The 25,620-nt window shown below is 48.4% G+C and overlaps 1 protein-coding gene across 1 annotated transcript; it reads left to right on the plus strand.

The window, feature by feature from the left end:
- Positions 1-1,898: 1,898 nt before the first annotated feature.
- On the plus strand, positions 1,899-16,642 carry LOC138354840 (uncharacterized). The gene is made up of 4 exons (XM_069309342.1): positions 1,899-2,059; positions 2,353-2,490; positions 3,265-3,324; positions 15,115-16,642. Exons 1-4 carry the CDS (start codon positions 1,899-1,901, stop codon positions 16,640-16,642), a joined length of 1,887 nt encoding a protein of 628 aa, XP_069165443.1.
- The last annotated feature ends 8,978 nt before the right edge of the window (positions 16,643-25,620 follow it).

The raw sequence follows: 25,620 nt of genomic DNA on the forward strand, positions 1-25,620 counted from the left end.
AGACGCTGGTGCCACACCACTTTCGGTGCCGATTCCTTGGTGCTTTCTTCGTGGCCTCAAGACGTGTCCTCTGAGAATGCCGAGCCTACCCGGGCCACAGGTCAGCCAAAACACAGGTCCACTGGGGGCACCGTCGTGGAGGCCGTCAACCACACGTCCAGCAGGTCTGCTGGCAGGTACTGAGCCACCAAGGCTGGTACGGCCACTCCACGAACGATAAAAGGGGTACGCCCTAGACAGGAGTCTCGTGTGATATCACAAATCACCCTCCTGTCCTCAATACCCCAGTGGATTATCGTCTCCAACAGTCGGTCCCGGGTAAATCCTTTCACTGCCACTCCACTGGCAGGTTAACACACCACAGTGTTCTTCCGGGGGGACGACGTCGCAACAGCTGCAGCAAACTTCACAGTATGGAGACTGGCTGCCTCGGGTAGACTGACTCAACCTTCAACACAGTGGTCCCAGGTCGGCTCTGTAAGCAGACACGTCATCAATAACCGGGACACTAATACAACACACTTACGGGCTCGGGCGCAAACACCTGACGTATCCAGTCCATAGATAGCGCTGTCGTCGGAGCACCACCTCACCAGAGGTCAGGAGCGGCGGTGTTGAGCGCGGAACCAGACTGGAAACTGGTCCTCGAGGCCAGTACACGCTGTCCTCACCAGGTGTCGTCGACCGTTTGGCGGGGGTTTCGGGAGCTGACCCACAGATGGCGTGATTGTCACTGCTCCAGGCTCGGACGCTGGATCCGGGTTCGTAACATATTGCCACCCCCGCCTCCACCCACCTTCAACCCCCGCCTCCACACACCACCACAACAATTCCCATCTTAAAATAAACCACCGCACCCAGTCTCTGTACACCACAACCCCTTCTCCACCCACCACCACAATCCTCTCCAGACTCCACACACCACCTTACCCATCTCGCGCTCCATAACACCCGTCTCCTTTCCACCTCCTCCCCATCTCTCTGGCACACACTCCACCCACTTCCTTTTCCATGCACATCCTACCACATCCCTTTCCAAATCCCCTCCCCCCTCCCTCCTCGTCCACGCCACCCCCTCCTCACCCGCACTGTATTTCCCCCATTCCTTTCCATCATTAAGTAGTTCCATAATACATTATTTCAATCACTGTCTTCAAATGCATGCCTCAATTTTTTTTATTAATACATGAGGTACATCTCCATTTGTGCAGCTGCCTTAGATTATATGAAGTGGAGTACAGTGTGTCAGAATAGGCAGACTCCGGATGCATTTTGAGGATATCATCAACACAAGAATGAATAAGGCAGCAGTGGTAATAAAAGTCCCCATCTCGCAGGATGGTTAGTCATACATGGCCATATGTTTAGTAGCCTGCACTGGCAAATTTTGGGTACACTGTGAGGATATCTTCAAGAATACGAGAGTGAATAAAGAAATTGCAAAGCTCCAGGTACCTCATGCCAACTGGTCTGAAAGGTCTAATAACTGGGTGATGTAGTGTGAGAGATCATGCGGCAGTTCCTGCTCACAGAGTTTGCACCCAATTTGTCTTTTTTTTTTATTAATACACGAGGTACATCGGCATTAGTGAAGCTACCCTAGACTATATGAAGTGGAGTACAGTGTGTCAAAAAAGCTAACTAGGTGATGCTAAAAAATCCCCATCACACAGGATGGTTAGTCATACAGAGGCATGTGATAGGCAGTCTGCACTGGCAGACTCCGGAAGCATTTTGAGGATATCATCAACACAAAAGTGAATAAGGCAGCAGTGGTAATAAAAGTCCCCATCACGCAGGATGGTTAGTCATACATGGCCATATATATAGTAGCCTGCACTGGCAAATTTTGGGTACACTGTAAGGATATCTTCAAGAATACGAGAGTGAATAAAGTAATGGCAAAGCTCCAAGTACCTCATGCCAATTGGTCTGAAAGGTTTAATAACTGGGGATTCAGTGATGTAGTGTGGGAGATCGTGCCGCAGTTCCTGCTCACAGAGTTTGCAACTGGAGTGCACAGGATTGGGAGATCCGACACCTGCAGCACCTGCTACAGGTAACGGTAACCCAACTTGATCCTTGCAACCACTATGTCGCACAGTCTAGTGGACGTTTTGTGCTGCCCATAGATATAGGTTTCAGATGTGAACAAATCATAGCTTTTTATACTAGTACTTTCAGGTCGTTGGGAGTCAGTAATTTCTTTTCTATCAGATCTGAGTGTTTGGACCATTACAGTTTTGACAGTAGAGATGGGGATACCTAGATCTCATTCAACTTCATCCTTGTTACACGCTAATTTGGCTGCAATGTCTGTCTCATTATGATGGGTTATATTTATGCGTGAAGGTATCCATACAAAGGAGATTCGAGACCCTTAACCAATTTGTCATCGTTTATTCAAGTGAAAAAGTCTACCGACTCATTACTGACGATTTCACATCCGCAGCCTTCATGGAGGAGGAGCATTGCCCCGCTCTCAGGGAGGTAATGAGCCCTACACTACCTCCCAAATAACACTCCGACACAACTAATTTTTTCTGGAAAATTAAATGATGCTTTTGGTCCCAAGAGTTTGGCCTCTATCTCCGACAGTCAGAAGAACAAATGAACAAAACAAACAAACATTCTCTCATATAAGTATATTAGGGAGGGTGGGTGTACGTGGTAGTGCTGAGGTAGTCTCGCCCCCCCCCCTCATTCCCCCTTTTCTCTCTTCCCCTCCCTCCTTTATCCCATCCCCCCCCCATTTCTCCTAATTGTATTCACCTAATTGTGCTTGCGGGGGTTGAGCTTTGGCTCTTTGGTCCCGCCTCTCAACTGTCAATCAACAGGTGTACAGATTCCTGAGCCTACTGGGCTCTATCATATCTACATTTGAAACTGTGTGTGTGTGTGTGTGTGTGTGTGTGTGTGTGTGTGTGTGTGTGTGTGTGTGTGTGTGTGTGTGTTGGAAAGTATAAATCTCGCGCAGTTTCCTCTTGGTAGTTCCTAGTCTTTCCTGGTGATTTATCATGTAATGTATTAAACTGTATACTGGAGAAATAAATGATGTCGGCAATGGAGCCATTCGTCATCGCACACCGGAGTCATATAATTATTGCCTCACACGTACAGCTTTCTCCCGCCGGCTTATGTCCAGATGTACTTTGTGAGAGCGAGTCATACTTAGTGTTTCGTCACACTAAGTACTGACGGGTGAGCTGACCTGGGAGCTCAACTTACACATTAAAACTCTGATACCGTGTAACTCTTTTTAAGGAGCCATTTTTATGGAGGAAAATTAAAAGAAGCCAATTCAAGTGGGAGTAATAGATTCATGTGGGTGGCTGCAGGGAGAGGAAACACTCTCTTTGATAGATGGTCCATGAATCATGCAGGTGGAATGCTGCGTGGAGTATATATGGTTGGATGCTGGTGGTGGTGGTGGTGGTGGTGGTGATAGTGGTGAGGGTGGTGGTAGTAGTGGTGCTGCTGGTGGTGGTAGTGGTGGTGCTGCTGGTGGTGGTGCTGCTGGTGGTGGTGCTGCTGGTAGTGGTGCTGCTGGTAGTGGTGCTGGTGGTGGTGTTGGTGGAGGTGGTGATGGTGGTGGTGCTGGTGGTGGTGCTGCTGCTGCGCCTGATGCTGGTGGTGGTGCTGGTGGTGGTAGTGGTGGTGGTGGTGGTGCTGCTGGTAGTGGTGCTGGTGGTGGTGCTGCTGGTAGTGGTGCTGGTGGTGGTGTTGGTGGTGGTGGTGATGGTGCTGGTGGTGGTGCTGGTGGTGGTGGTGGTGGTGATGGTGCTGGTGGTGGTGCTGGTGGTGGTGCTGCAGGTAGTGGTGCTGGTGGTGGTGTTGGTGGTGGTGGTGATGGTGCTGGTGGTGGTGCTGGTGGTGGTGGTGGTGGTGGTGGTGCTGCTGGTGGTGGTAGTGGTGGTGGTGCTGGTGGTGGTGCTGCTGGTGGTGGTAGTGGTGGTGGTGCTGGTGGTGGTGCTGGTGCTGGTGGTGGTGCTGCTGCTGCGCCTGATGCTGGTGGTGGTAGTGGTGGTGCTACTGGTGGTGGTGGTGGTGCTAGTGGTGAGGGTGGTGGTAGTAGTGGTGCTGCTGGTGGTGGTAGTGGTGGTGCTGATGGTGAGGGTGGTGGTAGTAGTGGTGGTGGTAGTGGTGGTGCTGCTGGTAGTGGTGCTGCTGGTGGTGGTGCTGCTGGTAGTGGTGTTGGTGGTGGTGGTGATGGTGCTGGTGGTGGTGCTGGTGGTGGTGCTGCTAGTAGTGGTGCTGGTGGTGATGGTGCTGGTGGTGGTGCTGGTGGTGGTGGTGCTGCTGCTGCTGCGCCTGATGCTGGTGGTGGTGCTGGTGGTGGTGGTGGTGGTGCTGTTGGTGGTGGTGGTAGTGGTGCTGGTGGTGGTGGTGCTGGTGCTGGTGGTGGTGTTGGTGCTACTGGTGATGGTGCTGGTGGTTGTGGTGGTGTTGATGCTGGTGCTGCTGATGATGGTGGTAGCGGTGCTGCTGCTGATGGAGGGGGGGGGGGTGCTGCTGCTGCTCGTGCGACACCAGGTGCACACCCTGACGAGTGGGGTGCACCACCTCAACCCTCAGTCAACACACACTCAACACTCCCACCAGCGTCCTCACACCTCATTCAACACACCCAACATTCCCACCAGTGTCCTCACCCCTCAGTCAACACACCCAACACTCCCACCAGCGTCCCCACACCTCAGTCAACACACTCAACACTCCCACCAGCGTCCTCACACCTCAGTCAACACACCCAACACTCCCACCATCGTCCCCACACCTCAGTCAACACACTCAACACTCCCACCATCGTCCCCACACCTCAGTCAACACACCCAACACTCCCACCAGCGTCCTCACACCTCAGTCAACACACCCAACACTCCCACCATCGTCCTCACACCTCAGTCAACACACCCAACACTCCCACCATCGTCCTCACACCTCAGTCAACACACCCAACACTCCCACCATCGTCCTCACACCTCAGTCAACACACCCAACACTCCCACCATCGTCCTCACACCTCAGTCAACACACCCAACACTCCCACCATCGTCCTCACACCTCAGTCAACACACCCAACACTCCCACCATCGTCCTCACACCTCAGTCAACACACTCAACACTCCCACCAGCGTCCTCACACCTCAGTCAACATTCCCACCATCGTCCTCACACCTCAGTCAACACACCCAACACTCCCACCATCGTCCTCACACCTCAGTCAACACACCCAACACTCCCACCATCGTCCTCACACCTCAGTCAACATTCCCAGCAGCGTCCTCACACCTCAGTCAACACACTCAACACTCCCACCAGCGTCCTCACACCTCAGTCAACACACTCAACACTCCCACCAGCGTCCTCACACCTCAGTCAACACACACAACACTCCCACCATCGTCCTCACACCTCAGTCAACACACCCATCACTCCCACCATCGTCCTCACACCTCAGTCAACATTCCCAGCAGCGTCCTCACACCTCAGTCAATACACTCAACACTCCCACCAGCGTCCTCACACCTCAGTCAACACACTCAACATTCCCACTATCGTCCTCACACCTCAGTCAACATTCCCAGCAGCGTCCTCATACCTCAGTCAACACACTCAACACTCCCACCAGCGTCCTCAACTCTCAGTCAACACACCCAACACTCCCACCAGCGTCCTCACACCTCAGTCAACACACCCAACACTACCACCAGCGTCCTCACACCTCAGTCAATACACCCAACACTCCCACCAGCGTCCTCACACCTCAGTCAACATTCCCAGCAGCGTCCTCATACCTCAGTCAACACACTCAACATTCCCACCAGCGTCCTCACACCTCAGTCAACACACCCAACACTCCCACCAGCGTCCTCACACTTCAGTCAACACACCCAACACTCCCACCAGCGTCCTCACACCTCAGTCAACACTCCCAACACTCCCACCATCGTCCTCACACCTCAGTCAACACACCCAACACCCCCACCAGCGTCCTCACACCTCAGTCAACACTCCCACCATCGTCCTCACACCTCAGTCAACACTCCCACCATCGTCCTCACACCTCAGTCAACACCCCCACCATCGTCCTCACACCTCAGTCAACACTCCCACCATCGTCCTCACACCTCAGTCAACACACCCAACACTCCCACCATCGTCCTCACACCTCAGTCAACACACCCAACACTACCACCATCGTCCCTACACCTCAGTCAACACACCCAACACTCCCACCAGCGTCCTCACCCCTCAGTCAACACACTCAACACTCCCACCAGCGTCCTCACACCTCAGTCAACACACCCAACACTCCCACCAGCGTCCTCACACCTCAGTCAACACACCCAACACTCCCACCAGCGTCCTCACACCTCAGTCAACACTCCCACCAGCGTCCTCACACCTCAGTCAACACACCCAACACTCCCACCATCGTCCTCACACCTCAGTCAACACTCCCACCATCGTCCTCACACCTCAGTCAACACTCCCACCATCGTCCTCACACCTCAGTCAACACACCCAACACTCCCACCATCGTCCTCACACCTCAGTCAACACTCCCACCATCGTCCTCACACCTCAGTCAACACACCCAACACTCCCACCATCGTCCTCACACCTCAGTCAACACTCCCACCATCGTCCTCACACCTCAGTCAACACTCCCACCATCGTCCCCACACCTCAGTCAACACACCCAACACTCCCACCAGCGTCCTCACACCTCAGTCAACACACCCAACACTCCCACCATCGTCCTCACACCTCAGTCAACACACCCAACACACCCACCAGCGTCCTCACACCTCAGTCAACACACCCAACACTCCCACCAGCGTCCTCACACCTCAGTCAACACTCCCACCATCGTCCTCACACCTCAGTCAACACTCCCACCATCGTCCCCACACCTCAGTCAACACACCCAACACTCCCACCAGCGTCCTCACACCTCAGTCAACACACCCAACACTCCCACCATCGTCCTCACACCTCAGTCAACACACCCAACACACCCACCAGCGTCCTCACACCTCAGTCAACACACCCAACACTCCCACCAGCGTCCTCACACCTCAGTCAACACTCCCACCATCGTCCTCACACCTCAGTCAACACTCCCACCATCGTCCCCACACCTCAGTCAACACACCCAACACTCCCACCAGCGTCCTCACACCTCAGTCAACACACCCAACACTCCCACCATCGTCCCCACACCTCAGTCAACACACCCAACACTCCCACCAGCGTCCTCACACCTCAGTCAACACACCCAACACTCCCACCATCGTCCTCACACCTCAGTCAACACACCCAACACACCCACCAGCGTCCTCACACCTCAGTCAACACACCCAACACTCCCACCATCGTCCTCACACCTCAGTCAACACACCCAACACTCCCACCAGCGTCCTCACACCTCAGTCAACACACCCAACACTCCCACCATCGTCCTCACACCTCAGTCAACACACCCAACACACCCACCAGCGTCCTCACACCTCAGTCAACACACCCAACACTCCCACCAGCGTCCTCACACCTCAGTCAACACACCCAACACTCCCACCAGCGTCCTCACACCTCAGTCAACACTCCCACCATCGTCCCTACATCTCAGTCAACCCACCCAACACTCCCACCAGCGTCCTCACACCTCAGTCAACACACCCAACACACCCACCAGCGTCCTCACACCTCAGTCAACACAGAAATTTTTGGCCAAGTTAAAGGTGCTTTTTAAACACTTAAATTTGCAAAAATAGTTGAGATACGTCACAGGAACAATGGCATCACGACCCAATTACGCCCCAATTTTCTACTCGATGATTCACACAGGCTATGGCGCTAAACGTTTATTAGTAAATTTAATAATTAATAAATTTAATTTGTATTATATTCAATTATAAATAATATATAAATGAATGTATAACAAGGGTAAATAATGTAAGTTAAAGTTTTACTCAGAATAAAGTACTTTTTGATAACATTACCGTTGTGAGAGAGTAATGTACTGTAATACCCAGTGAGTAATGCACTGTAATACATAGCCAGTAGAGCACCGTAATACACAGCACGTAATGTACCGTAATACAGAGCACGTAATGCACCGTAATACACCGTAATGCACAGCACGTAATGTACCGTAATACACAGCACGTAATGCACCGTAATACACCGTAATACAGAGCACGTAATGCACCGTAATACACCGTAATGCACAGCACGTAATGCATCGTAATACACAATGTGTAATGTACCGTAATACACAGCACGTAATGCACCGTAATTCACAACGTGTAATACACCGTAATACACAGCACGAAATGCACCATAATACACCGTAGTACACAGCACGTATTGCACAGTAATACACAACGAGTAATGCACTGAAATACACAGCACGTAATGTACCGTAATACACAATCAGTAATTCTGCGTAATACAGAGCCAGTAATGCATAGTAATACACAGCCAGTAATGCACAGTAATACACAGTCAGTAATGCACTGTAATACTCAGTCAGCAATACACTGTAATACACAGTGAGTAATGTACTGTAATACACAGCCAGTAATGCACCGTAATACACAGCCAGTAATGCACCGTAATACGCAGTCAGTAATACACAGTTATACACAGCCAGTAATGCACCGTAAAACACAGCCAGTAATGCACTGTAATACACAGCCAGTAATGCAGCGTAATGAACCGTAATACACAGCCAGTAATGCACTGTAATACACAGCCAGTATTACACTGTAATACACAACCAGTAATGCACCGTAATACACAGCCAGTAATGCACCGTAATACACAGCCAGTAATGCACTGTAATACACAGCCAGTATTACACTGTAATACACAACCAGTAATGCACCGTAATACACAGCCAGTAATGCACTGTAATACACAGCCAGTATTACACTGTAATACACAACCAGTAATGCACCGTAATTCACAGCCAGTAATGCACCGTAATACACAGCCAGTAATGCACCATAATACACAACCAGTAATGCACCGTAATTCACAGCCAGTAATGCACCGTAATACACAGCCAGTATTACACTGTAATACACAATCAGTAATGCACCGTAATTCACAGTTAGTTATGTACTGTATTACAAAGCCAGTAATGCAATATAGTACACACCCAGTAATGCAATTTAATACACAATTAGTAATGCACCGTAATACACAGCCAGTAATACACCGTAATACACAGCTAGTAATGCAGCGTAAATACACAGCCAGTAATGCACCATAATACACAACGAGTAATGCACCGTAATACACAGTCAGTAATGCACTGTAATACACAACCAGTAATGCACCGTAATACACAGTCAGTAATGCACTGTAATACACAACCAGTAATGCACCGTAATACACAGTCAGTAATGCACTGTAATACACAGCCAGCAATGCACCGTAATACACAGTCAGTAATGCACTGTTATACACAGCCAGTAATGTACCGTAATACACAATCAATAATGCACTGTAATACACAGCCAGTAATGCACCGTAATACACAGCCAGTAATGCACCATAATACACAACGAGTAATGCACCGTAATACACAACGAGTAATGCACTGTATTACACAGCCAGTAATGCACAGTAATACACAATCAGTAATGCTGCGTAATACACAGCCAGTAATGTACCGTAATACACAATCAATAATGCTCCGTAATACACAGCCAGTAATGCACTATAATACACAGCCAGTAATGCAATTTAATACACAATTAGTAATGCACCGTAATACACAGCCAGTAATACACCGTAATACACAGCTAGTAATGCACCGTAATACACAATCAGTAATGCTGCGTAATACACAGCCAGTAATGCATAGTAATACACAGCCAGTAATGCAGCGTAATACACATTGAGTAATGCACTGTAATACACAGCCAGTAATGCACCGTAATACACAGTCAGTAATGCACTGTAATACACAGCCAGTAATGCACCGTAATACACAGCCAGTAATGCACCGTAATACACCGCCAGTAATGCACTGTAATACACAGTCAGTAATGCACAGTAATACACAGCCAGTAATGCACCGTAATACACAGCCAGTAATGCACCGTAATACACAGTCAGTAATACACAGTTATACACAGCCAGTAATGCACCGTAATACACCGCCAGTAATGCACCGTAATACACAGTCAGTAATGCACTGTAATACACAACCAGTAATGCACCGTAATACACAGCCAGTAATGCACCGTAATACACCGCCAGTAATGCAGCGTAATACACATTGAGTAATGCACTGTAATACGCAGCCAGCAATGCACCGTAATACACAGCCTGTAATGCACAGTAATACACAGTTAATAATACACTGCAATACACAGCCAGCAATGCACAGTAATACACAGCCAGTAATGCACCGTAATACACAGCCAGTAATGCACCGTAATACACAGCCAGTAATGCACCGTAATACACAGCCAGTAATGCACCGTAATACACAGCCAGTAATGCACTGTAATACACATCCAGTAATGCACCGTAATGCACAGTCAGTAATGCACTGTATTACACAATTAGTAATGCACAGTAATACACAGCCAGTAATGCACCGTAATTCACAGCCAGTAATGCACTGTATTACACAGCCAGTAATGCACCGTAATTCACAGCCAGTAATGCACTGTATTACACAGTCAGTAATGCACCGTAATACAGAGTCAGTAATGCACGGTATTACACAATTAGTAATGCACCGTAATACACAGCCAGTAATGCACCGTAATACACAGCCAGTAATGCACCGTAATACACAGCTAGTAATGCAGCGTAAATATACAGCCAGTAATGCACTGTAATACACAATTAGTAATGCACCGTAATACACAGCCAGTAATGCACCGTAATACACAGCCAGTAATGCACCGTAATACACAGCTAGTAATGCAGCGTAAATATACAGCCAGTAATGCACTGTAATACACAATTAGTAATGCACCGTAATACACAGCCAGTAATGCACCGTAATACACAATCAGTATTGCACCGTAACACACAACCAGTTATGTAGTGTATTACACAGCCAGTAATGCACCGTAATACACAATCAATAATGCACCGTAATACACAGCCAGTAATGCACCGTAATACACAGCCAGTAATGGACTGTAATACACAGCCAGTAATGCACCGTAATACACAATCAGTATTGCACCGTAATACACAGCCAGTAATGCACCGTAATACACAGCTAGTAATGCAGCGTAAATATACCGCCAGTAATGCACTGTAATACACAATTAGTAATGCACCGTAATACACAGCCAGTAATGCACCGTAATACACAATCAGTATTGCACCGTAATACACAGCCAGTTATGTAGTGTATTACACAGCCAGTAATGCACCGTAATACAGTAATCAATAATGCACCGTAATACACAGCCAGTAATGCACCGTAATACACAGCCAGTAATGGACTGTAATACACAGCCGTAATACACAATCAGTATTGCACCGTAATACACAGCCAGTAATGCACCGTAATACACAATCAGTAATGCACCGTAATACACAGCCAGTAATGGACTGTAATACACAGCCAGTAATGCACCGTAATACACAGCCAGTAATGGACTGTAATACACAATCAGTATTGCACCGTAATACACAGCCAGTAATGCACAGTAATACACAATCAGTATTGCACCGTAATACACAGCCAGTAATGCACCGTAATACACAGCCAGTAATGGACTGTAATACACAATCAGTATTGCACCGTAATACACAGCCAGTAATGCACCGTAATACACAATCAGTATTGCACCGTAATACACAGCCAGTAATGCACCGTAATACACAACCAGTAATGCACCGTAATACACAGCCAGTAATGGACTGTAATACACAGCCAGTAATGCACCGTAATACACAATCAGTATTGCACCGTAATACACAACCAGTAATGCACCGTAATACACGATCAATAATGCACCGTAATACACAGCTAGTAATGCACTGTAATACACAACCAGTAATGCACCGTAATACACAGCCAGTTATGCACCGTAATACACAGCCAGTAATGCACCGTAATACACAGCCAGTTATGCACCGTAATACACAATCAGTAATGCGCCATAATACACAGCCAGTTATGTACTGTAATACACAACCAGTAATAAACCGTAATACACAACCAGTAATGAACCGTATTACACAGGCCGTAATGCACCGTAATACAGAATCAGTAATGCACCTTAATACAGAATCAGCAATGCACTGTAATACACAGGCAGTAATGCACCGTAATACATAATCAGTAATGCACCGTAATACAGAATCAGTAATGCACCGTAATACAGAATCAGTAATGCACCGTAATACAGAATCAGCGATGCACCATAATACACAGCCAATAATGCACCATAATACACAGCCAGTAATGCACCGTAATACACAGGCAGTAATGCACCGTAATACACAGGCAGTAATGCACCGTAATACACAACCAATAATGCACCGTAATACACAGCCAGTAATGTACTGTTATACACAGCCAGTAATGCACTGTAATACATAGCCAGTATTGCACCGTAATACACAGCCTGTAATGCACTGTAATTCACAATCAGTAATGCACTGTAATAAGCGAGTAATGTACTGTAATACACAGCCAGTAATACACCGTGATACACAGCCAGTAATGCACCGTAATACACAATCAGTAATGTACCGTAATACACAGCCAGTAATGCAGCTGTATTACACAGCAAATAATGCACTGTAATACGCCGCCAGTAATACACCGTGATACACAGTCAGTAATGCACAGCGAGTAATGTACTGTAATACACAGCCAGTAATACACCGTAATACACAGCTATTAATGCACCGTAATACACAGCCAGTAATACACCGTAATACACAGCCAGTAATCTCACTAACGTGACGCATTAGGGAGAATCCCCCACACCACCAGGAGGCGGGAGTTTCATCCACTCACCCCCCAGGAGACTCACTCTGACCTTCGCTTACTGTCCCATGCACTCCAACAGCCGCTGGCGTCCTGTCCCAAAGGTGTCCAGCACACATGTGACTGTTACTGCTGCTACTCTCGTGTGTGCTCAGGCCAGGTGTGTACCTTGTGTTAGCAGCCTGGGATGTTGCTCACCTGTGGTGCCTTACACCTGGTCCGCCTCCGTATTGTTATCATTCCTCAGTATCTGGGCTTGTCCACCGGCCGCTGAAGGCTGTCAACTTATATCATTTAAGGTGGACTATGGTGGCTAAACTACCATATTGTTACTTCACCTGCTGCACTCTGTACTGTTATTAGGCTAGTTCCCAGCGAAGTCTAATTACCGTTATTTGTTAATTACTGGTTATACATTATCATATAGTTTTGTCGTTACACTAATATTTATATTTACGTCCTATTATTTACTTATCATTTTACTTTTACGTATGTTAAGTAGATTATATTTGAACTTATTTTAATCAAATTTAACGTTTGCTTATATTAATTAATTATTAAAAGAAATGACCCAGTGCGAGAATCAACCAACCCTCCCAAACATGCCACAACACTGCAAAAAATAAAAAATAAGATCCATCTGGCAAAAATTCATCAGTACAAATGTGGGAACATTTGACAAGCCGGCGTCTTCCTGTCCTCTTCGAGGCCACTAGAGTGTGTTAGTGACCCCTCAGGTAAATCAGGGTATAGCTATCACCCATATGCAGAAGTATTCTCTTCTATGTTGTGGGTGACACAACCAATGACGGAATATGTATTGTTTGACCATTAGTGATGTAAACGATTTACGAAGCATATAACTTTTTCCTTGATATTTATCATATCATTTATTTATAATGAACCCCAATATTTCTCCCTTGGGTGGTGACAGAATGGGTTACAGAGGCTTATAATGGGTTCAGGAACTGTACCCCATCGTTAGCTCAGTTAATCAAGCAGTCCATGTTGGCCATATGATACTCCGCAAATGGCAATGAATTACACGAACAATATGATTGGACATTGGCCATATTTTTAGTCTCTCTGACTTTATACACACTATTACAGACTGTTGACCAGACCACACACTAGAAAGTGAAGGGACAACGACGTTTCGGGCCGTCCTGGACCATTCTCAACTCGATTGTGACATATTGTCACTATTAAAGACTGATTACTGTAGACCAAACGGGCTGTTGTGGTCTGCCATTTGGGGTCTCCCCCGGACACCCCCGCCAGCCAGTACACTGTTAACCGCTTACAATGTTAATTTACACTGTTAATTTACCCAACGTAGCACTTTCATAAATGTAAGACCCTATTGTTAGACTTACGCTCTGGAAGTTACACATTATTAAATTTACCCATGTTACACGGACCAAGTTTAATATACAAGGTTAATCTCACCATGTTAAACTTCAAGTCATTTTAATTAAGCCCTTCAGTGTATTGTTAACTTACAATGCTAATGTTATCTCAAGGTATTTTTCCCAGGGTAAAACTTTCACTTTTCTTAATTATCCTTATTATACATTCAAATTAATAATTTATAATTACATTTATTTATAATTAAATGTATTCACAGTGAGTAATCTCACTAGCTTGACTGTATCAGTGAGAAAATCCGTCGGAGCCGTGCTGAGGGTTCGAACCCATGCGCTGGGTGTTCTCAGGCACAGGCGTTAACCACTAGACCAGCACATGGTAGAACGATTGCAACCTGGAGTTCTACTGAACACACACTAGGATTTCCTGATGATTCTACTGAAGCCGTCTAAGTACATGGGTTAAACGGTCTCGCTTCATGCAGGTCGGCGTTCAATCCCCGACCGTCCAAGTGGATGGGCACCATTCCTTCTCTCCGTCCCATCCCAAATCCTTATCCTGACCCCTTCTCAGTGCTATATAGTCGTAATGGCTTGGTGCTTTCACCTGATAGTCCTCTTTTCCTTCTACTGAAGCCAGACCAGACGTTGACACAACCACCCCTGCACTTAGCTTCACAAGTCGGGCTTCACAAGTCTGGCTTCACAAGTCGGGCTTCACAAGTCGGGCTTCACAAGTCTGGCTTCATAAGTCAGGCTTCACAAGTCAGGCTTCACAAGTCAGGCTTCGCAAGTCAGGCTTCACAAGTCGGGCTTCACAAGTCAGGCTTCACAAGTCAGGCTTCACAAGTCTGGCTTCACAAGTCTGGCTTCACAAGTCGGGCTTCACAAGTCGGGCTTCACAAGTCAGGCTTCACAAGTCAGGCTTCACAAATCGGGCTTCACAAGTCAGGCTCCACAAGTCGGGCTTCACAAGTCAGGCTTCACAAGTCGGGCTTCACAAGTCAGGCTTCACAAGTCTGGCTTCACAAGTCTGGCTTCACAAGTCGGGCTTCACAAGTCGGGCTTCACAAGTCAGGCTTCACAAGTCAGGCTTCACAAGTCGGGCTTCACAAGTCAGGCTTCACAAGTCAGGCTTCACAAGTCAGGCTTCACAAGTAGGGCTTCACAAGTCAGGCTTCACAAGTCGGGCTTCACAAGTCAGGCTTCACAAGTCGGGCTTCACAAGTCAGGCTTCACAAGTCGGGCTTCACAAGTCAGGCTTCACAAGTCAGGCGTCACAAGTCGGGCTTCACAAGTCAGGCTTCACAAGTCGGGCTTCACAAGTCAGGCTTCACAAGTCGGGCTTCACAAGTCAGGCTTCACAAGTCAGGCTTCACAAGTCAAGCTTCACATGTCAGGCTTCACAAGTCGGGCGTCACAAGTCAGGCTTCACAAGTCGGGCTTCACAAGTCAGGCGTCACAAGTCAGGCTTCACAAGTCAAGCTTCACAAGTCTGGCTTTCACAAGTCAGGCGTCACAAGTCAAGCTTCACAAGTCAGGCGTCACAAGTCAGGCTTCACAAGTCAAGCTTCACAAGTCTGGCTTTCACAAGTCAGGCGTCACAAGTCAAGCTTCACAAGTCAGGCGTCACAAGTCAGGCTTCACAAGTCAAGCTTCACAAGTCAGGCTTCACAAGTCGGGCGTCACAAGTCAGGCTTCACAAGTCAGGCTTCACAAGTCAGGCGTCACAAGTCAGGCTTCACAAGTCAAGCTTCACAAGTCAGGCTTCACAAGTCTGGCTTTCACAAGTCAGGCGTCACAAGTCAAGCTTCACAAGTCAGGCGTCACAAGTCAGGCTTCACAAGTCAAGCTTCACAAGTCAGGCTTCACAAGTCGGGCTTCACAAGTCAGGCTTCACAAGTCAAGCTTCACAAGTCTGGCTTCACAAGTCGGGCTTCACAAGTCGGGCTTCACAAGTCAGGCGTCACAAGTCAGGCGTCACAAGTCAGGCTTCACAAGTCAAGCTTCACAAGTCGGGCTTCACAAGTCGGGCTTTACAAGTCAGGCGTCACAAGTCAGGCTTCACAAGTCGGGCTTCACAAGTCAGGCTTCACAAGTCAGGCGTCACAAGTCAGGCTTCACAAGTCAAGCTTCACGAGTCTGGCTTTCACAAGTCAGGCGTCACAAGTCAGGCGTCACAAGTCAGGCCTGGCCTCGGGCTGAGCCTGGGGCGTGGAGGAACACCCACAACCCCATCAAGCAGGCACTCTGGCTCCGTCATCTAGGCCTCTTCCGCCTCTGACGCTCCTCTTTCAATTAATCTCCTCTTTCAAGTCATCACACTTAGTGTGATGACTTGTGCCAAACATATTGTTATATGGTGATAGTAGCCTCCTGTTGCTGCTGTTGTATGGTGCTACGGGTCGTCTGTTGCTCCTGTATGGATATTAGGGCTTATATGATGCTCTTTTCATTGCGCCAGAGACTTTCTACTTCAGTTGTATGAACTGGTAAAGTGAGAGAGAAAATTTGGAGAGAAGAGTGAGAGAGAGATTAGGAAGAAGAGATTAGGAGAGACAAAAAGATGGATAGAGATTATGAGAGAGATTGGGAGGGAGAGCGAAGGCCAATGACTGAGATAAGAAGAGGAAAACTGGGAGCGAAAGTGGGAGAGAATGAGAGGGAGAGCTAGACAGAGACTAAGGAGGGGGAGGAGGTTAGGAGAGTAGTACCGTGTACCTCTGACCATCCAGTAGGGTGGGGGAGGCGTCAGCCAGGGCCAGCGGGAAGCATTACCACGCTCCCTTCATTGTGCTCGGGCCCTCCACAACCTCGTAACTGGCCATAATACTCCCTAAACTAAGACGTTGTCTCACGCAAGCCTCCAGGTCTACCGCACCTGAGACAAGATATTGACAGTCTTGGCCACGTCTTGTGAGGAAGGAACTTTTTTATATTGACGGAAATGGTCGGACTCACATGGGTAGTGTGGGTCTCACATGGGAAGTGTGGGTCTCACATGGGTAGTGTGGGTCTCACATGGGTAGTGTGGGTCTCACATGGGTAGTGTGGGTCTCACATGGGTAGTGTGGGTCTCACGTGGGTAGTGAGGGTCTCACATGGGAAGTGTGGGTCTCACATGGGTAGTGTGGGTCTCACATGGGTAGTGTGGGTCTCACATGGGTAGTGTGGGTTTCACATGGTTAGTGTGAGTCTCACACGGGTAGTGTGGGACTCACATGGGTAGTGTGGGTCTCACATGGGTAGTGTGGGTCTCACATGGGTAGTGTGGGTTTCACATGGTTAGTGTGAGTCTCACACGGGTAGTGTGGGTCTCACATGGGTAGTGTGGGTCTCACATGGGTAGTGTGGGTTTCACATGGTTAGTGTGAGTCTCACACGGGTAGTGTGGGACTCACATGGGTAGTGTGGGGTCTCACATGGGTAGTGTGGGGTCTCACATGGGTAGTGTGGGTCTCACATGGGTAGTGTGGGTCTCACATGGGTAGTGTGGGTTTCACATGGGTAGTGTGGGTCTCACATGGGTAGTGTGGGTCTCACATGGGTAGTGTGGGTCTCACATGGGTAGTGTGGGTCTCACATGGGTAGTGTGGGTCTCACATGGGTAGTGTGGGTCTCACATGGGTAGTGTGGGTTTCACATGGGTAGTGTGGGTCTCACATGGGTAGTGTGGGTCTCACATGGGTAGTGTGGGGTCTCACATGGGTAGTGTGGGTCTCACATGGGTAGTGTGGGTCTCACATGGGTAGTGTGGGTCTCACATGGGTAGTGAGGGTCTCACGTGGGTAGTGTGGGTCTCACATGGTTAGTGTGGGTCTCACATGGGTAGTGTGGGTCTCACATGGGTAGTGTGGGTCTCACATGGGTAGTGTGGGTCTCACATGGTTAGTGTGGGTCTCACATGGGTAGTGTGGGTCTCACATGGTTAGTGTGGGTCTCACATGGGTAGTGTGGGTCTCACATGGGTAGTGTGGGTCTCACATGGGTAGTGTGGGTCTCACATGGGTAGTGTGGGTCTCACATGGGTAGTGTGGGTCTCACATGGGTAGTGTGGGTCTCACATGGGTAGTGTGGGTCTCACATGGGTAGTGTGGGTCTCACATGGTTAGTGTGGGTCTCACATGGGTAGTGTGGGTCTCACATGGGTAGTGTGGGTCTCACATGGGTAGTGTGGGTCTCACATGGGTAGTGTGGGTCTCACATGGTTAGTGTGGGTCTCACATGGGTAGTGTGGGTCTCACGTGGGTAGTGTGGGTCTCACATGGGTAGTGAGGGTCTCACATGGGTAGTGTGGGTCTCACGTGGGTAGTGTGGGTCTCACATGGGTAGTGTGGGTCTCACATGGGTAGTGTGGGTCTCACATGGGTAGTGTGGGTCTCACATGGGTAGTGTGGGTCTCACATGGGGTAGTGTGGGGCTCACGTGGGTAGTGAGGGTCTCACATGGGTAGTGTGGGTCTCACGTGGGTAGTGAGGGTCTCACATGGGGTAGTGTGGGTCTCACATGGGTAGTGTGGGTCTCACATGGGGTAGTGTGGGTCTCACATGGGGTAGTGTGGGTCTCACATGGGTAGTGTGGGTCTCACATGGGTAGTGTGGGTCTCACATGGGTAGTGTGGGTCTCACATGGGTAGTGTGGGTCTCACATGGGTAGTGTGGGTCTCACATGGGTAGTGTGGGTCTCACATGGGTAGTGTGGGTCTCACATGGGTAGTGTGGGTCTCACATGGGTAGTGTGGGGCTCACGTGGGTAGTGTGGGTCTCACATGGGTAGTGTGGGTCTCACATGGGTAGTGAGGGTCTCACATGGGTAGTGTGGGTCTCACATGGGTAGTGAGGGTCTCACATGGGTAGTGTGGGTCTCACATGGGTAGTGTGGGGCTCACATGGGTAGTGTGGGTCTCACATGGGTAGTGTGGGTTTCACGTGGGTAGTGTGGGTCTCACATGGGTAGTGTGGGTCTCACATGGGGTAGTGTGGGTCTCACATGGGTAGTGTGGGTCTCACATGGGCAGTGTGGGTCTCACATGGGCAGTGTGGGGTCTCACATGGGGTAGTGTGGGTCTCACATGGGTAGTGTGGGTCTCACATGGGTAGTGTGGGTCTCACATGGGTAGTGTGGGTCTCACATGGGTAGTGTGGGTCTCACATGGGTAGTGTGGGTCTCACATGGGGAGTGTGGGTCTCACATGGGTAGTGTGGGTCTCACATGGGTTGTGTGGGTCTCACATGGGGTAGTGTGGGTCTCACATGGGCAGTGTGGGGTCTCACATGGGTAGTGTGGGTCTCACATGGGTAGTGTGGGTCTCACATGGGTAGTGTGGGTCTCACATGGGGAGTGTGGGTCTCACATGGGTAGTGTGGGTCTCACATGGGTAGTGTGGGTCTCACATGGGTAGTGTGGGTCTCACATGGGCAGTGTGGGGTCTCACATGGGTAGTGTGGGTCTCACATGGGTAGTGTGGGTCTCACATGGGGTAGTGTGGGTCTGTAGTGGTTGTGTGGGCGTCTAAGGGACACTGGGTGACAGTAATGGGCAATGCGTAGCTGTAATAGGCAATAAGGGGCCGTAATGGGTTGTGTGAGCGGCCTGTGAAGAACACCCAGGGTCTGGCGCTCGTTGTTGACGTTAGTGGCCGGCTGAACTTTACCAGAACCACCCACCTTCGTTAGTCACGTGAGCCGTTACCAGCTTCTCCAGTGTTGATAGTTCATGAACTCGGTACAGTGTGTACCGTTACCCAACAGTTTGGTACAGTGTGTACCGTTAGCCAACAGTTAGGTACAGTGTGTGTACTGTTACCCACCAGTTTGGTACAGTGTGTAAACCTGCACGTGAGTCCTGGCCACAGCTGTGGGAGAGTCTGCAGGTGTGGTGGCTACAGCTGTGGGAGAGTCTGCAGGTGTGGTGCCGCAGCTATGGGAGAGTCTGCAGGTGTGGTGCCGCAGCTGTGGGAGAGTCTGCAGGTGTGGTGGCCGCAGGTGTGGGAGAGTCTGCAGGTATGGTGGCCGCAGGTGTGGGAGAGTCTGCAGGTGTGGTGGCCGCAGATGTGGGAGAGTCTGCAGGTGTGGTGGCCACAGGTGTTGGGAGAGTCTACAGGTGTGGTGGCCGCAGGTGTGGGAGAGTCTGCAGGTGTGGTGGCCGCAGGTGTGGGAGAGTCTGCAGGTGTGGTGCCGCAGGTGTGGGAGAGTCTGCAGGTGTGGTGACCGCAGGTGTGGGAGAGTCTGCAGGTGTGGTGGCCGCAGGTGTGGTGCCGCAGGTGTGGGAGAGACTCCCCCACAACACATGTGGTCACGTGGTCACATATAACATCTTCAGTGTGGTCGACCAGAACACCAAGTCCTTCCTTCTTATTCCTTGTCACCGTTATTTTATCTTCTACTGAAAACTGGAACTAAAGTTTGACTCCGTCGGTGGACTGTCCATCACTGTCTGTGTGTACATGTTGGGCGGTACACATGTCCTCAATGACTGTCCATCACTGTCTGTGTGTACATGTTGGGCGGTACACATGTCCTCAATGACTGTCCATCACTGTCTGTGTGTACATGTTGGTCGGTACACATGTCCTCAATGGTTCATTAGCATAAGTGAAGAGGGTTGACTCTCCGTCACTAGAGGAGAAAAACACTGAACAGGGGATTCTCCGCCAGAGGGTTCCTGAACTCCTACTAGAGAGAGAGAGTGAGAGAGAGAAGAGGGAGAGAGGGAGAGAGAGAGAGAGAGAGAGAGAGAGAGAGAGAGAGAGAGAGAGAGAGAGAGAGAGAGAGAGAGAGAGAGAGAGAGAGAGAGAGAAGAGAGAGAGAGAGAGAGAGAGAGAGAGAGAGAGAGAGAGAGAGAGAGAGAGAGAGAGAGAGAGAGAGAGAGAGAGAGAGAGAGAAGGGGAGAGAGAGAGAGAGAAGGGGAGAGAGAGAGAGAGAGAGAGAGAGAGAGAGAGAGAGAGAGAGAGAGAGAGAGAGAGAGAGAGAGAGAGAGAGAGAGAGAGAGAGAAGGGGAGAGAGAGAGGGAGAGAGAGAAGGGGGAAGGGGGAGAGAGAAAGAGAGAAGGGGGGGGGGCAGACGGAAGAGAGAGAAGGGGGGGGGGGAGACGGAAGAGAGAGAGGGGAAGTGTGTAATTTGTGTCAATGGACCAAAATGTTTTCCTCATGTTAGACCCAAAATAATGACTTCCCAACACGTCATACAGAGTGCCATAATGAGTCCCCAGTCATAACACACACACACACACACACACACACACACACACACACACACACACACAGTGTACATGTTTGCCAAGAAAGGGACATGAAAATAAACAGAAGAAAGTGAGCTTCAAGGCGATGTACACTAACATAGATGGGATTACAAATAAAACAAGTGAACTTGGAGAATGGGCACTAGAAGAAAACCCAGACATAATAGCACTCACAGAAACAAAGTTAATGAAAATCATAACAAACGCAGTGTTTCCACAGGGCTACTATGTAGCGAGGAAAGAGAGAGAAGGGAGAGGAGGAGGTGGTGTAGCTCTGCTACTAAGAGAAGGTTGGAGTTTCGAAGAGATGGTAATTCAGGACTGTGAAGGTTTCAGTGACTACATTTCAGGCACCATAGCAACTGGAGGACAGAAAATTATAATAGTAGTCATATATAACCCTCCACCGAATGACAGAAGACCCAGACAGGAATATGATAGAAACAACTTGGCCACCATCAATATATAAGAGAGAGCAGCTTCTGTGGCTAGCAGGAACGGATCCAGACTTCTAATCATGAGAAACTTCAAATATGGGAAGATAGATTGGGGGAGGTTATCTTGAGGTTATCTTGAGATGATTTCGGGGCTTTTTAGTGTCCCCGCGGCCCGGTCCTCGACCAGGCCTCCACCCCCAGGAAGCAGCGTGTGACAGCTGACTAACACCCAGGTACCTATTTACTGCTAGGTAACAGGGGCATGCAGGGTGAAAGAAACTTTTGCCCATTTGTTTCTGCCTCGTGTGGGAATCGAACCCGCGCCACAGAATTACGAGTCCTGCGCGCTATCCACCAGGCTACGAGGCCACAGAGACCCACATGGAGGCCCAGACACATGGAGAGCTAAGCTGCTGGATGTGGCAACAAGAAACATTCTAAGTCAACACGTCAAGGGACCGACAAGAATGAGAGGAGGGGATGAACCAGCCTTGCTTGATCTGATATTTACCCTAAATGAGTCGGATATAAGGGAAGTTAAGTTGGAAGCCCCCTTGGGAATGAGTGATCATAGTGTATTGAGCTTTGAGTACCTGGTTGAGCTGGGAATTATCACCCCCAAAAAAAAACTGGGAACCAAAGGGCTGGCGTACCGAAAGGGAAACTATGAGGAAATGAATAAATTCCTATGGGATATATATTGGGATACAGAACTCGGAACCAAGTCCGTACAAGACATGATGGACTATGTCACCCAAAAATGTCAGGAGGCTGTAAGCAGGTTTGTCCCAGCCCGACAGGAAAAAACAGAGAAGCAAAGGAAGGATCCGTGGTTTAATAGGGAATGTATGAAAGCAAAGGAGCTGAACAAAAGGGCATGGAGGAACTTCCGTAATAACAGAGCACCAGAAAGTAGAGTGAGATACCAGAGAACCAGGAACGAGTATGTTAGTGTGAGAAGAGCAGCTGAGAAAAGGTATGAAAATGATATAGTTAATAAAGCCAAATCCGAACCAAAGCTACTACACAGTCGCATCAGGAGGAAGACAACAGTGAAGGAACAGGTGATGAAACTTAGGGTGGGCGAGGACAGGTACACAGAGAATGACAAAGAGGTGTGTGAAGAACTCAACAAAAGGTTCCAGGAGGTCTTTACAATAGAACAGGGAGATGTCGCAGTGCTAGAAGAGGTGGCAGCAAACCAGGTGACCTTGGATAGGTTCGAAATTACAAGTGATGAGGTCAAGAAGCACCTATTGGAGCTGGATGTGAGAAAAGCTGTTGGGCCGGATGGAATCTCGCCATGGGTATTGAAAGAGTGTACAGGAGCACTTTGCCTACCACTCTCCATAGTTATTAATTATATTGTAGAGTGTCCAATACTGACTGACTTTCGCCCTCCTGGGCTAAGGTATGCTGAACTCTGTAGTTACTATATGAGTACTGAAACACTTGATGATATATTGGACTTGTATCCAAAATTGACCATGTAATGTATCAATCATATATATGTGATGTATGTATGTGATGTAACTATATAACCTGAGCTTGTAAATGCACCTTCATCACCTTCAGTGATTAAGTGCTTAATTGCACACTAGTTTCTTTATCAGCTACCTCACCCTGTCAGGGTAAATGAGACAAATGTATGTGAATGCATGTGTGTGTGTATATATGTATGTGTATGTGTGTGTGTGTATGTATATGTATGGGTATAAAGCATATATGGAAGCTGATCAGAATTACATTTCACCTTTGTGAATGTACATTAATGACACTATGTAAAAGACACATCTAATACTTTATGTAGGGCATACGTAAATCTGTGTATCTATGTATTTATGTATGTAGGTTAGCTTAGCATTTTAAAAGCACCGAATCACCTGCTGTGGTTGAGTGTTCAATAAACCCTTGAACTGTATGTTTAACACTTCTCTAACCCTGTCCATGGAGGACAGAAGAAAATGTATATATGCTGGTTAGCATTGTAAATGTGTGGCCACGTCTGTGGTAGAAAATAATAAAAAAAAAAAAAAAAAAAAACCTCTCCATAGTGTATAGTAGGTCACGGGAAACGGGGGACCTACCATAAATATGGAAGACTGCTAATGTAGTACCAATATACAAAAAGGGTGACGGACAAGAGGCACTGAACTACAGGCCAGTGTCCTTAACTTGTATACCATGCAAGGTGATGGAGAAGATTGTGAGAAAAAACCTAGTAACACATCTGGAGAGAAGAGACTTCGTGACAACCCATCAACATGGGTTCAGGGAGGGTAGATCTTGCCTTACAGGATAGATAGAATTCTACGATCAGGTGACAAAGATTAAACAAGAAAGAGAAGGGTGGGCGGACTGCATTTTTTTGGACTGTCGGAAAGCCTTTGACACAGTACCCCATAAAAGGTTGATGCATAAGCTGGAGAAACAGGCAGGAGTAACTGGTTGGGCGCTCCAGTGGATAAGGGAGTACCTAAACAATAGGAAGCAGAGAGTTACAGTGAGGGGTGAGACTTCAGACTGGCGTGAAGTCACCAGTGGAGTCCCACAGGGCTCTGTACTTGAACCTATCCTGTTTCTGATATACGTAAATGATCTCCCAGAGGGTATAGACTCATTCCTCTCAATGTTTGCTGACGACGCCAAAATTATGAGAAGGATTAAGACAGAGGAGGACAGCTTGAGGCTTCAAGAAGACCTGGACAAGCTGCAGGAATGGTCGAACAAATGGCTATTAGAGTTTAATCCAAGCAAATGTAATGTAATGAAGATAGGGGTAGGAAGCAGGAGACCCGATACAAGGTATCACTTGGGAGATGAAATACTTCAAGAGTCCGAGAGAGAGAAAGACCTGGGGGTTGATATCACGCCAGACCTGTCCCCTGAAGCTCATATCAAGAGAATAACAGCAGCAGCATATGCCAGGTTGGCTAACATAAGAACGGCCTTTAGAAACTTGTGTAAGGAATCTTTCAGAACATTATATACCACATATGTCAGACCAATCCTGGAGTATGCGGCACCAGCATGGAGTCCATATCTAGTCAAGCATAAGACTAAAATGGAAAAGGTTCAAAGGTTTGCCACCAGACTAGTACCCGTGCTGAGAAGTATGAGCTACGAGGAGAGACTACGGGAATTAAACCTCACTTCGTTGGAAGACAGAAGAGTTAGGGGGGACATGATCACCACATTCAAGATCCTCAATGGAATTGATAGGGTAGAAAAAGACAGGCTATTTAACACAAGGGGCACACACACTTGGGGACACAGGTGGAAACTGAGCGCCCAAATGAGCCACAGAGATATTAGAAAGAACTTTTTTAGCGTCAGAGTGGTTGACAAATGGAATGCATTAGGAAGTGATGTGGTGGAGGCTGACTCCATACACAGCTTCAAATGTAAATATGACAGAGCCCAATAGGCTCAGGAATCTATACACCTGTTGATTGACTTTTGAGAGGCGGGACCAAAGAGCCAGAGCTCAACCCCCACAAACACAACTAGGTGAGTACAGCTAGGTGAGTACACACACACACACACACGCATGCACACACACAAGGTGTGAGTGCTTTCCATGGTG

Source organism: Procambarus clarkii, chromosome 64 (genome assembly GCF_040958095.1).
Source record: "Procambarus clarkii isolate CNS0578487 chromosome 64, FALCON_Pclarkii_2.0, whole genome shotgun sequence".
Lineage (NCBI taxonomy): Eukaryota > Metazoa > Arthropoda > Malacostraca > Decapoda > Cambaridae > Procambarus > Procambarus clarkii.

Bases quoted from the DNA above. Each gene is read 5' to 3' on its own strand.
- LOC138354840 (XM_069309342.1), top strand. From the start codon at position 1,899: ATGGCAAAGCTCCAAGTACCTCATGCCAATTGGTCTGAAAGGTTTAAT. The intron at 2,060-2,352 runs GTAACGGTAACC...TTATGCGTGAAG, and splicing joins ACCTGCAGCACCTGCTACAG to GTATCCATACAAAGGAGATT. The intron at 2,491-3,264 runs GTAATGAGCCCT...ACTCTTTTTAAG, and splicing joins ATTGCCCCGCTCTCAGGGAG to GAGCCATTTTTATGGAGGAA.